General features: G+C 54.3%; 1 protein-coding gene across 1 annotated transcript in view; it reads left to right on the forward strand.

The window, feature by feature from the left end:
* PLXNA1 (plexin A1) overlaps window positions 1-12,159 on the forward strand; it is a 119,410-nt gene that overhangs the window by 66,165 nt on the left and 41,086 nt on the right. The window contains exon 10 of the mRNA XM_062008746.1: window positions 3,828-4,028. Coding sequence (XP_061864730.1) covers window positions 3,828-4,028 — 201 coding nt within the window. The remainder of the gene's footprint in view (window positions 1-3,827; window positions 4,029-12,159) is intronic.

A 12,159-nucleotide genomic window follows, 5' to 3' on the forward strand; every position in this document is an offset into this window, starting at 1 on the left:
CCCCTCTGCCTCTCACCATTTGAAGAGCTCTCACAGGAAAGGAGGAATTCAGTAACGTGAAAAGATCAGAAAAAGCTGTTTTGTCCCAGTTGGTGCCCTAAAACGGTCCAGCAAGGGATTGGCCAGTCCCAGGCATACTAGAAGCCTGTTCTTGAGGTCATGCTTCCAGCCAACCCTCATTTTGCTTCTGCAAACATGACACATAATGTCCAGACCACTGGAGCCCAGTGGTTCTCATCTGCCTTGCTGAGGGCATGGGGAGGCTGCTGGGCTCTTCCCTCTTCCTTGCCAGGCAAAGCCAAAAGCATCTGGCTGTACCCCCCAGGGTGTTGTCCTTGGGCTACACGCAGCTCTCCCACGGGTCAGCTGCTTGGGAACTCGTGTTGCTCCCGAGCATGGGCAGGCTGGCCCCTGGCAGACCTGGCCACTGGGGCCTGGAGCGGTGCCTGGGCTGAGGTTTGGAGCGCTTGGCTCAGCTTGTTTGCATGTTGATGTGGCCTCAGCAGTTCCTGGTGGGGGTGACGAGACACCCTCAGCCCGACTGCTGCTGTGGGCGATGTGTCTGGGCTGGGGTTAGACAGCTTGTCCCCATCCCTGGCCCTCCAGGTCCCTGGCAGGGTGATGGGGCATGTGGGAGGGCTCATTGCCACCTCACAGCACCACTGGACAAGTTAATGGTAGACATCCAACCCCATCCTCTCTGTGGGAGGATGTGTAAGCCGGAGGGTTATTTTAAGCATGATTTGGTCTGTCTGCGTTGGTTGGAGTGTGGTGGGCACTGGTCAGGAGAGGCAGGGCCAGGCCTTAACACCAGCACTTAACTCTGTCTCTGCTGGCTCCCACGTGTGGTTTCCTGGACGAGAAAGCAGCTGTTTTGTAGGACAATGCAAAGAGTGACCCATGGCTCTCTGTCCTGGGCACGCCAGGCTGTTTGCCTGCATTTCTGGGGATGGCAGGGCAGAAACGGGATGTGGGTAGGAGCCACCACTTGTAAATGTGCCTGGGAAGGGTGACAGCAGGAAGGATGGCCCTGCCCACCTGCTGTGGTGCCTTTGAAGCTTGGGCTCTGGAGGTCACCCTGCTCTGTGGGAGGTACAGGGCTGGGGAAGGGAGGATGAAACAGTTTGCTTTTCCCCACTTACGGTGCCCAGCAGTCGCTGTGGGGTGATGGAGGCTTAAGTTTCCCCTCCGAAGAAGCTGCTCTCCTACGACAGTTCCTGCTGCCTGCTGATGCAGAGCTGCTGCAGAGGTGGAAAATCTCCTGGCCTGTGGGGACCAAGTGTGTTGGTTCAGTCTAAGCAGGTTCAGCTTGTGGTTGTTCTTCATTCCCCAACCAGTGGGAATGGCTCAGGGCTTTGTGAAGGAATCTCAAAGCCAGAGTCAAGCCCAACCCCAAACCGCCTTCATTGCCACCTCTGCTGGTAGCTTGCAGCTGGAGCTGGGAGCTGCCAGAGAACCCCAGACTGCAGCATTTGCAGCATGGCTGTAAAGCTCTTACCCCTCCAAGCAAACCTAGGCACCATTGTTGTGTCCACTTTCATCTAGAAAAAACACTTTTAACAGAGAAAATCTGAGTTGGGTGATGTTTGGGAATGTGTGTGTGTCAGGTTTCACTTTTCTGCCCATCCCATCCCTCTGTAGCTCCCCGCTCCTGGGAGCCAGGGCTCTGCTGGGACGCTGTTTTTGGCAGGATGAGGAACCCTGTGGGCTGTGCAGTGTTCCCAAGGGATGCAAGTTCTGGGCACTGCTTGGGGTGAGCTTTGTCAGCGGTTGGAATTGCTCATAGGGGAAATGAGTTGTGCCAGTGCCCCCACCCCTCTGGGTACCCTGGGCACCCACCAGCACCAGGTGCTTCCTGTTTGGGCGCAGACTGACATTTTTGGTGGATGAGACTGCTGCTGGCAGATGTGGAGCATGTAACGTCATGGTGGGGACTCTGCTCAAACACTGAGTCAGCAAAAGGAGCCTGCCTGCTGCCTGCCTGCATGGGGACGGGAACACACGTGTCAGCTGGGATGGCATGGACTCACCCACTGCCCTGGCTGGGCTGGCAGCAAGAGGTACAGAAAAATGAGGGGATGGAGGTGATGAAAAGTGAGCCAGGACATACTTCTCACTGAGGAGAAGGCATGTGCCACCCATGGAGTCCCCCTGCAATGTGGAGGAGGAGCAAGCAGATGGGGATTTCTCCCTCAGTCAGTGCTCCTGAGTTTGGGAGCCTATGGGGAACAACTGCCTTACAGCAACAGGGACCATCCCTTACTAATAACAGTGGGCATGGAGGAGTCTGCCTGCTGTGAGCCTTGTTGATTCTGAAAGAGGGAGGCAACTGAAACTCCTCTTGGCAGAGGGGCAGCTGTGATCCAGAGCAGGGAGGTGGCAGAGCAGTGCTGAGGCTCCCCAGTCCCAGCCCTGTCACCATCTCTGGGTTGGGGCTGGAACACTGTTCCTCTCAGTTTTCGTTTTGTTTAGCATTTCCTTTAAAAATTGCACTTCAGCTTGTGAAGAACAGGATACTCGAAGAGTAAAATGAGTTGAGATTGTCTGTCAATATTTGTTAAATGAAACTCTTCCTTTCTCGTTTCTCTGCACTGTGTAAAAGTTACATTAACCCTATTGACTGAGACAACAGGATAGTTCTGTGCAGGGCCTGGCTCTGCTCGCTGCAGGGTGGCAACCAGGCAGTGTTGGCCACCCAAGGCTGCCTATGGCCCTGGGGCAAGAGCTGGCCCTGCAACCATGCGGTGTCTGTGAGCAGCCTCCTGAGAGCAGCGGGGTGGCTGTGTCCACCCTTGGCACTGCTGATGCTGTTTCTGTTTTTGGAGCAGCTCATTTCAGCACACACTATTCCCCCTCGATGTCATTTGAAGGCGATACTCCCAGGGGTTGCTGCCATAGGTGTGAGGCTTCCGCCCAGCTTGGCAAAGCCCGTGTGGAATTGCATCAGGCTGTTGTTGCCAAAGTGGCACCCGCTGGGGCCACGGAGCTGTTTTGCTGCCTGAGCTCATTTATTTTTGCTCCCTTCTCCTCCCCTGTGCTTTGCACACAAGGCTTACCAGCTCCCCTGGAGCAGCTGGGAGCCCATGGCTATTATAAGTCTAGTGCTTTGCCCTCCTGATGGTCCTTCTCTGGGGAGCATGGATGGCTGGCAGGCAAGGTGGTGTGGAGCTTCTGCCCTTGCCTTCCTCCCTGGCTTGGACTCATCAGCATCCCCTGGCCTGAGGTGCTGTCTTCTGGGCAGCCTGCAACTGGGCTGGTTGGGTGACGTTGCTTTGAGCTGACTGTGGATGGGAGCAGCAGCAAAACTCACTGCAGAGCAGGTTCTCTGCAGCACTGGAAGCATGTTGCAGTGTCAAAGGGGGAAGGCACTTGTGTGACCACTTATGAAGGAGGAGGCTGTAAAGGAAATAGGGGAGCTGAAAGGGTAGCCTGACAATGCACAGCTCAGTGGGTGTTAACTCTGAAACCTACTGATTGCAGTGACTCATTGAAGCCCATCTCCTTACCAGTCATTTTGCCCAAATATCATAGAATGTGCTACTGTCTCAGTGCCAGGTTGCAGGGCCCATAGTTGAATCTTCTCCCCACCTCCTGCCTGGAGAACACCTCACTGCCCTGCCACCGGATTGCTGTGTGCTCTCCTTTTCTGTCTTCAGGGCTTTGCTCAGAGCAGCCATAAGAAGCTGGTTTGGGGTTGGCTACCCATAACAATTTACTCAAATGTGTGCTCAGGGTGGTATTTTTTCAGCTAAGGAGGAGTGGTGAGGGTACTGGGGCAGGCTGCGTGCTGTTCCCCTCTCACCATCTGCCCCTTGTTCCCCTTACAGGACTGCCCTCAGATCCTGCCTTCCACCCAGATCTACATCCCCGTGGGTGTGGTGAAACCCATCACCCTGACAGCCAAGAACCTGCCGCAGCCGCAGTCGGGGCAGCGCAACTACGAGTGCATCTTCCACATCCCCGGCGGCACCACGCGCGTCACGGCCCTGCGCTTCAACAGCACCAGCATCCAGTGCCAGAACACCTCGGTGAGTCGTGGCTCCCCTGGCCACCTGCTCCCTCGTGGCTCCCTGTGCCGGGTTTGTTCTCTCACGTGAAGGGAATGGGGGAGTGTGAGGTGGGCTCCCCACCTCTTCCCTCAGATGGGTGCACAGAGAGGCTGCTGCTCGAGGTTGGTCCGGGCAGGACGCATGCCAGGGCTACCCTGGGGGAGCTGCCAGGCTTCAGGAACACTTCCAAGGAAATTGGCTTTGGAAAGCTGAAGAAAGTTGCCTGGGCCGGAGCCAGCTGGCCAGGCCGTGCCAGAGCCTTGCCCTCCCCCTTCTCTGCCTGCTCTTGCTTCCCCTGACATCCCACTTTACAGGCAGCATTGAGCTAACGCCTTCTTCACGTTGTGCTGTGCACACATTCCCGTGTGCAACTGAGCCTATGAGTCTTGGGAGGGCTTCCCCTCCTCTCCTGGAGCCCCTGTCTGTCCTCAGCCCCCTGCCCGCCTCCCTTCCTGGCACAGCTGGTGCACTGCTCCCTGCCTTTCTGCCAGTGCTCCCTGCAGCTCTGTCACTTAAGTTGTGTCTCCTGCAGGCAGCTCTGCCTGCTCTACCCTCTTCACTTGCCTTATTCCTAAGTGAGGGGGTGTTCAGGGACCCCTTGGTGAGCTCTGTGTGTGCTGCTTGCTGTGCAGCAATCCTGTGCAGGGAGCACCAAGCCCACGAGCAAACCCTCCCAGGGTGTTAATAGCCTCCCAGGAGCCAGCATCACTCAGCTCCTCGGTGCCCTGCTGGGCTCTGCAGTGACCTGCCCTCATCCTCATGTAGCCTGCCCCTCCCTTCTCCATCCCATATAATCCTTCTAAAATTTGTTTTCCATCACACACTGTGGAAGCTCATTTGCAGCCTAATACCAGCGTCGATCCTCACTCCCTTGTCCTTTGGTGGCACAAATGACATTTAGAGGCCATTGAAGATGAGCCCTGGCTCCCTCCCTCCTCCTGCAGAGCCTTTTGGCAAGAGGAGCATCCCAAGTCACTGCCTCCCACCCTGGTTGGCAGTGCTGAAGGGGAGGATGCTGTGCTGGGGCGGGGGGGGGCGCAGGATGCTGTGGGGCTCTCTCTTGATGACATGCAATTTGCAAGGAGCAGAAATGCTCCCAGTCCTGGACTGCAAGCTGGAAATATTGTCAGTGGGCCTCTGCTTGGCCTGGAGATGAGTGTAGACAGCAGTACAAAGTGCAGGGGTGCAGCAGGACTAGCACAGGGTCTGCAGGGCTTTGCAGCACAAAGCCATTAGTGAGATGACTTAGGCAAAGGTTTGTTATTGGGGAAGAAAAGAAGCGAGATGGAGCACTGCCCAGTGGAGCTGACTTGACCTGGTTTTCATTGTGACCCTCACCAGGACTTCTGTCACACAGATTTGCTCCTGGACCTAGTTTTGGCCGTCACCTGTGAACGGTGTGGTGTTTGTGCTTCAAGGGGAATGTGATGGCTGTGTGTGTGTGTGAAGAGACATCATGGTGGTGGGAGTCCCTTTTCCAGGCTCTTGTTGCTACTGGTAGCCAGCTTGGCTACCATCACAGCCATGGTGAAGGTTTCTTGGGTGTCAGCTGAGATACTCTTGTCCTGGCAGAAGGCCGGTTACATCAGGTCCCTGCTTGGTTGTCTGTGGGCTGTTCTGCAATATGTCCATGTCTGGCCCCACTGCAGAGTGTCTGTGGCTGAAAACAGGAGGAACCATTGCCTTGTTGCAGGGTGTGGAAGACACGTGGCCTCGTTGTCCCAACGAGAGAGCCTATCCTGCAGGGGCTCTCGCCAGTCACAGAGCTGTGTAAGCACCCAGCAGCTGAAACTCTGCCTGCCTAGGGCACAAGAAGTCCGTGGGGGCTGCAGAAGGACTCACAGACCTTCATCACTTGTGATTTTTCTGGTCTTTGGCTTTGCAGGAACGTCTTGTGAGCCCCTGCTTGGCCAGAGCTCCTCAGCCAGACCAGCCTCCTGCCAGGCCTCTGCCTGCAGCTGGCAGAGCTGGCAGCTCCCTTTTGCCCAGTTCTTTAGTGTTTAGCTTAGTTCATTCAAAAGCAGTTTGGGACAGCATGTGCTGCAGGATGTTCCCCAGAAAGCCTGTCTCACAGCAGAGCCTTTACCTGGCAGAGTTGGGGCTTGGAGTGGGGAGGTCTGAATCATTTGGATTCATTTCTCCATTCATGAAGCAAAAATCACCAGCTGTGTTTCCCAAGGGGTACTATGGCTGCCAGCGCTGGTGTCATGAGCTACGTGGCCTCTGCAGCTCTTCCTCAAAGGGACAGGACTGCTGGAGGAGTGCCTGCCCACCCTGTGGTCCCCATGCAGGGTTGAGGTGACTGACACCTTCTCCTGGGCTGACAGTAGTGGATGTTTGAGTTGAATATTGCCAGGGATGTCCTGTGAAAACAAAGCAGATCAGCCAGAGATTGTGTGTGAGGTGCTGTGGGCTGCACGGGCACAGGAGTGGTTGGCAGCAGCTCCATGGGGCCATGGTCTCAGCCAGGAGATGTGGCTTTCAGGTGCAGGATGGCTTCACAGACAGAAGATGAGAGTTTTGTCTTGCTTTCAGGGTCTGCTTGCCTGCTTTAACGTTTGAGGGCATTCAGCCAGGCTGCTTTGTGGTGCGGGGGATTCAGATTCACACTTTGGTGATGCTTGTCTCCTCCCCGTCTTTTTTTGCAGGCAGTCTGGCTGGTTGATAGCATTTCAAGCTCCCATGCAGTCACTCACTCATGACCCACTGGGTTCTTCCATTGCTGTTTATCCTCTGGGTTAGGATTTTCTGTCTTGCCTGGTGTGGGAGGGTACTGGGGAGTGGAGAGGGAAAGGATGGCATCCTCCCTAATGGCAAGAGAGGAATGGATGTCCTCTCCTCAGGAAGGCATTTAGAGCGTACTTTATTTCCAGGAGTTCAGTGAGATCTAAACAAGAGGTTAATTACTGTGTGGAATTAGGGATACTTGCCTGAATAGTGGGTGAATGGAAGGGATTATAAGTCAATCCCACTTAAAACTCTTTGTCTTTTGTTTAGTTTTAGTGCTTGTCAAACTCCAATGACTTGTTAGCAGTTTGAAGAAAGGACATCTTGGTTAAATATTCAACAGTCCATTCATTCAGATTTGAGTGTTGACTATAAACATAATTTGAGACACCCAATAGATCTTCAGCAAACTCAAGGGAGACTAGACCTGGAGTTCCATACCAACCCAAGACAAAAACTAAGCAGCAAAAAAAACCTTTTCTGTCTCTTCACTTTAGCTTCTTTCTGCTCTTCAAAAGGAAAGCAACCCTAAAGGCTTTTTACATGCATTGTGAAGAAGCAAAAAGGAAAGACAAGCCTAACTAAGAAAATTAAATTCTTTGCTAGTAATCCATTTTTTTGTTGATTGATGACTTTTAATCTTTGGGAGGCAAACAGACATTTCCAAGCTTGCTTCTTGCACCACAGAATGCAGAAATGGTCACCTGTTTTAATGTGTGCAGGTGATGTCGCTGAGTTTTATTTTGCAAGCATCCTTGCCTTTGCCCGTTCTTTCCCATCTGCCATCCCTCAACGGGGCTCATCCTTTTGATTACTGAAGAAAATAAACAATTTTGCTGTTGGAAAGTAGCACAGTCACTGCACCACTGCTTGTGATGTTGGACTTCATCTGATTTAGTCCTGGCCTTGACAGAATAGCTACAGGTGTTTCTTGCTGACAAGGGTTTGGCTTTTTCTCTCGAGAATGTTCCTCAGAAGGCTGAAATAGCCCCAGAGCTGTTTTTTCCCCTTTAAATGTAAAAATAGGAAGAGCCCCTGATCTCCTTTCCATGAGCATTTGAGTTTGTCATCTCAGCACTTTAAATTAAGCCTCATGCCTCAATTATTTCCGTTTCCTTTTAACCAAAGCCCTGCATGGTGAGGAGCAGCTGTGTCACCTCCCTGGCTCCCTTTCAGCTCCTTCCTCACTGATCCCTTGGCAGGGGCAGCCCTCCCTGCCCGCCATTTGAGCCAGGCGAGGGGTGGGATATTCACCCAGGAGCAGCTGATTCCCGTGACAAAGTGATGTGGGTACAGAGGAAGCTGGGCTAGTGGAGTGAGCACACCAGTGCAGATGCTGAGGCTGAGCTCTGGATGCTGGGGAGGCAGGCAAAGACCTGGTCAATTTACATTTCCTTTTATGTTGGTGGAGCCTGGGTGTTGCTCTGACATATTCTCAGGGTCTCAGGTTCTCGCTAACACCCTGCTGAATTTTGGGCAGGGGGAGTCCAGGGGAAGAAGCTTGTGTGTGATGAAGGGGGAAAGGAGATTTATGCGAAACGAGCACAAGGAGATCCAGCATCAGAGGCCAAGCGTTACCATCAAGTCGTGCTGCTGTGTGGATGACGGTATTTTACTAGGCCCGGGGTGTATTTATAGAGGAACATAAATCATACACACATGCCCTGTTCTGAGCACCACACACCTCCAGTGCATGTATCTCTAATTAACCAGCGGTGGAGAAGGAAGCGGGATTGGAGCCCACAACCCCAGCTCCGTTCACCAACAAAGCCATGCTCTCCGTCTGAGCAGTGCCTACATTTATCTTTCCTGCAGCAGTGTTTAAAGTGAAAAGGGAGTATCAGGAGAGTTTGATAGGATCCAATTAAATTCCAGCAGATAAAATAATGATGAATTGCAGTTGAGCCCTGGCGAGACGCGATGTACATTACTGCCGTCCCCGTGGTGCGGGGAAGGAGTTGAGGTCATCAGCTACAGAAAAATAGGACACAGCTGCAGCCCAAGTGCTCCTCCAGAAATGCAGCCCAGGGGGATGGTGCATGTGGGAGGGAGGGGGTTTGCAAGGGAAGTTTGGACGTTGGGTTTGCTCAGAGGGCAAAGGGACAGCCTGTCCGCTGCCTTCCTCAGGGCTGGACTGTGCGAGTTGTGGCTGGAGTGGGGTGAATGCCCTGTGACAAGGGGTGTGATGGCTGTGGGGCTGCCCTGCCTTATCTGGGAAGGGCTAGTGCTTTGGCTAGTTGGCTCGGTGCTTGCAGGAGCATCCCAAAACGCGTCTCAATGTGATCTGCCCCCAGATTTTGACTGCAGCTCTGCCCCTGGGAGTGCAGGTCCCTGGAGGCATCTTCTCAGAGTGCTGAGCGTGCCAAGGGGAGCTGGGCAGCTCTCAGTGCCCGTCACTGCTAGCTGATGGGTGAGCAGTGGGCTTGCTAGAAACAAATGAGACCTTTGTAGGAGGTGGCACCCACAGCCCTTGCAGAGTGCTGGCATGGTGGGCATCCCTGGCATGGGGATGGAGCAGGTGTGAGAATTGGAGATGTGAGAAGCACACGAGGTTGTTGGCTGGTACTTGGGAAGATGTCTGAGGTAAGTTTCGTGAGAAGAGCCTTGAGAAGGGCTTAGTGAGGAGTCCTCCTGCCTGAACCATGTTCCTGCAGAAGGAGACCTTGGTGGTAATAGCCATATTGAGGTCAGGGGAGCTGGCATGTCCCCTGTCAGCCCTTCCATGCTTGATTTATAGGCTCTTCCAGAGAGGGACAGGAAGCTCACACCTCTGTTGCTGACTCACTCAGTGACATCTTTTCTCCCATACACTTTTACAGGCCATGCCACCTGACAATGCTTTTCCTGTGTGCCATTGGTTTGCTCCTGGGGCTATGCCTGTTGTTTTTTGTTCAGACAGCAAATGTCCCTTTCCTATAACTCAAAATTGATGTGCCTGTTGTGCCACATCATCCTTCAGCAAAGCTGCGGGATCCTGGGCACCTTTATACAGCAAAGGGTGGTCTGATAGTGGGACTGTCCAGGAAGGTGCAACCTGTCTGCTCACACCTCCCTGGCCTCCACTCCCATGGCTCGTACCACATTGCTGCCAGCCACAGCAATCGATTAACTGGGACGTTAATAACAGTTAAGTGTTTAATGGATGTTAAGTGCGTGATGGGACCTGCTGTCTGTCCGTGAGCTCTTGTCTGCATCCTGTGGGATACAGAAATTGGTAGGCACCCCCCTGCCTAATCCCCTCTGGTTGTGAGGCTTTCAGGGCTGGAAAGTGGCTGGTGCTTTGCCCAACTGCTGCTGCTCCCTGGCCGTGGCTGTGGCTGCACTGAGAGGGCATCTTCCCGCCCGTGCTGTGGATGGAGCCACTGCGAGGAGGCCTTTTGAAAATGTCCTTCACAATAAGAGGTTTTTATTAGAGAGTGATCTTTGGAAATTAGAGAGGGATCTGATGGATCTCAATGTCCCAGGAGGCTGAGCCCTCACTCCCTGTGGCTGCAGCTCCTGCCCTCATGCCAAGCAACGACTGAGCTCCGGCGTGCTCCAGGGACGAGTAGCGGCCTCCAAGCTGCAGACCCGCTGCCCGTTGCTGCAGGGCAGGTGGGAGGCTGCTGACAACACGCAGGCGCTGAGGACACACTTTTCATTGATATCTGCGTTCCCTTGGTGATCCCACGCTGCGAACACCAGCTGGGGCGGCAGCTCCTGCTCCTGCCTGCCGCTGCATCCCGCTCCCGGCTGCTCCCCGCCCTCGGCTCCAGCTCCATGCTGCTGCAAATCCAGCATCCTCAGCACGGTGTCCTTTCCCAGAGGAATACTGTCTCTTGTGCCATTGCAACTGTTGTTGTCTCGGGGCTGGTGCATGAAGAGTTAATGCTCTCCCTCCCTCTCTCCCTATTCTTCTTCCAGCCCACCTCCCAGAAGAACTAATTTCCAAAAGCAGCCGGGGCAGAGAGATGCAAATAAGTGTTTTGGACAGCTGCAGGCTGGATGCCTTCCCGAGATGCCAGGGCCTCAAATGAGACATGTCAGAGTACAAATTGAAAATGCCAATTTCACTTACGCTGCCACGTGGCTCGTCACAGCTAAATTCTGCTCCAGCACAGACACCCTCCCCAGCTCCTGCCCCTCCTGCTGCCCGGGAACGGGGTCTGCTTGCTGCTGCGGGTCTGGCTTGGTCCTCATCACGGCCCTGTTGGGGACATCCCTGCATTGGTGCAGGATAGAGGAAAGTGAACAGATCTGGACTTCCAGCCTGGTTCTGGCTCCAGTTTCCCAGGCCTGGTGAGGGGAATGTGCTGAGAGGCTCTGGTTGTAAATGGTGCGTGGCTGAAGGTCCTCTGAGCAAACACCATGAGATGTGTGAGTGGGGCTCTTCTTGTAGAGGGGAGGTGGTTTTGGAGCTGTTGAGCACAACAGAAAGGGTTGGGTTTGCAGTGGGATGTCTTGTGCCTTTACAACTCTTTCATATGGTTGATGAGCAGCAGTCTTCCTCCCAGGGAGGGCTGAGTCCACCTTGTATTTTGGAATGGTGGTCCCTGGAGATAAGACCACTAGCCAAAAGCTATGGAGATGTAAGGAGGAGCAGGCTTAGCCTCTCACTCACACCTTGCAGGGCTGAGGGACGGGTGTGCTGCCATAGCCATCTCTCTTGTCAGATGTGTGCCCTGTTTTGGTGCTGTGCGTGACGCTGGGCTGTGATGCTGCCTGGTCCGGAGAGACTTGGCACAGACAGGACCAGCTTTGATGGTGAGGTGAGAAGAACCCAAGGATCTCTTGATTCCTATGGCAACCTGGGCATGCTGGTTTCCTTTGTGGGCCTGTTGTGGAGGAGATCGAGCAGAGCAGAGCCACCAGAGTGGTCCCTGGCACTGTCAGGAGACAAATGTGCTCTGTGGGGCAGTACTGGAGGAGATGCCGAGGTCACCCTCTCCAGGGACGGCAGCGGGGCTGCGAGAGGTGATGCTGGGGCTGGTGAGGTGGTGGCAGGGCTGAGGGCAGCCCGTGGCTGGGTGAGCTGCTGGTGCCTCAGCCTCTCCCCAGCAAACTCCAGCAAGCCATGAATCATTCATTTAATCTCTCCTGACACGCCTGTCATTTTCCCGGGCGAAGAGCGGGGAATCTCTTGCCGAAGGAGGTCATTAGCTGTCAGGGACGGTTCCGACTGCCTTCCTGCCTCCGTATCGATTAAACCTCTCCACCTGTGCGCAGGGGCTGTGCGGGGAATATTGATGGGGCTGCCGGGACTAGGGCTTGGGTGTTGAGGCAGGGGAGAGGGATTTGGATGGGGAGGAGGCACTGGCCAGGCTGGAAGGAGCAATGGGTGCTGAGTTTGGGATCCCCAGGAGCTGGGGGAGGGATCCCCCAGTACCACCTCCCTACATGGGAG

Source organism: Colius striatus, chromosome 15 (genome assembly GCF_028858725.1).
Source record: "Colius striatus isolate bColStr4 chromosome 15, bColStr4.1.hap1, whole genome shotgun sequence".
NCBI lineage: Eukaryota > Metazoa > Chordata > Aves > Coliiformes > Coliidae > Colius > Colius striatus.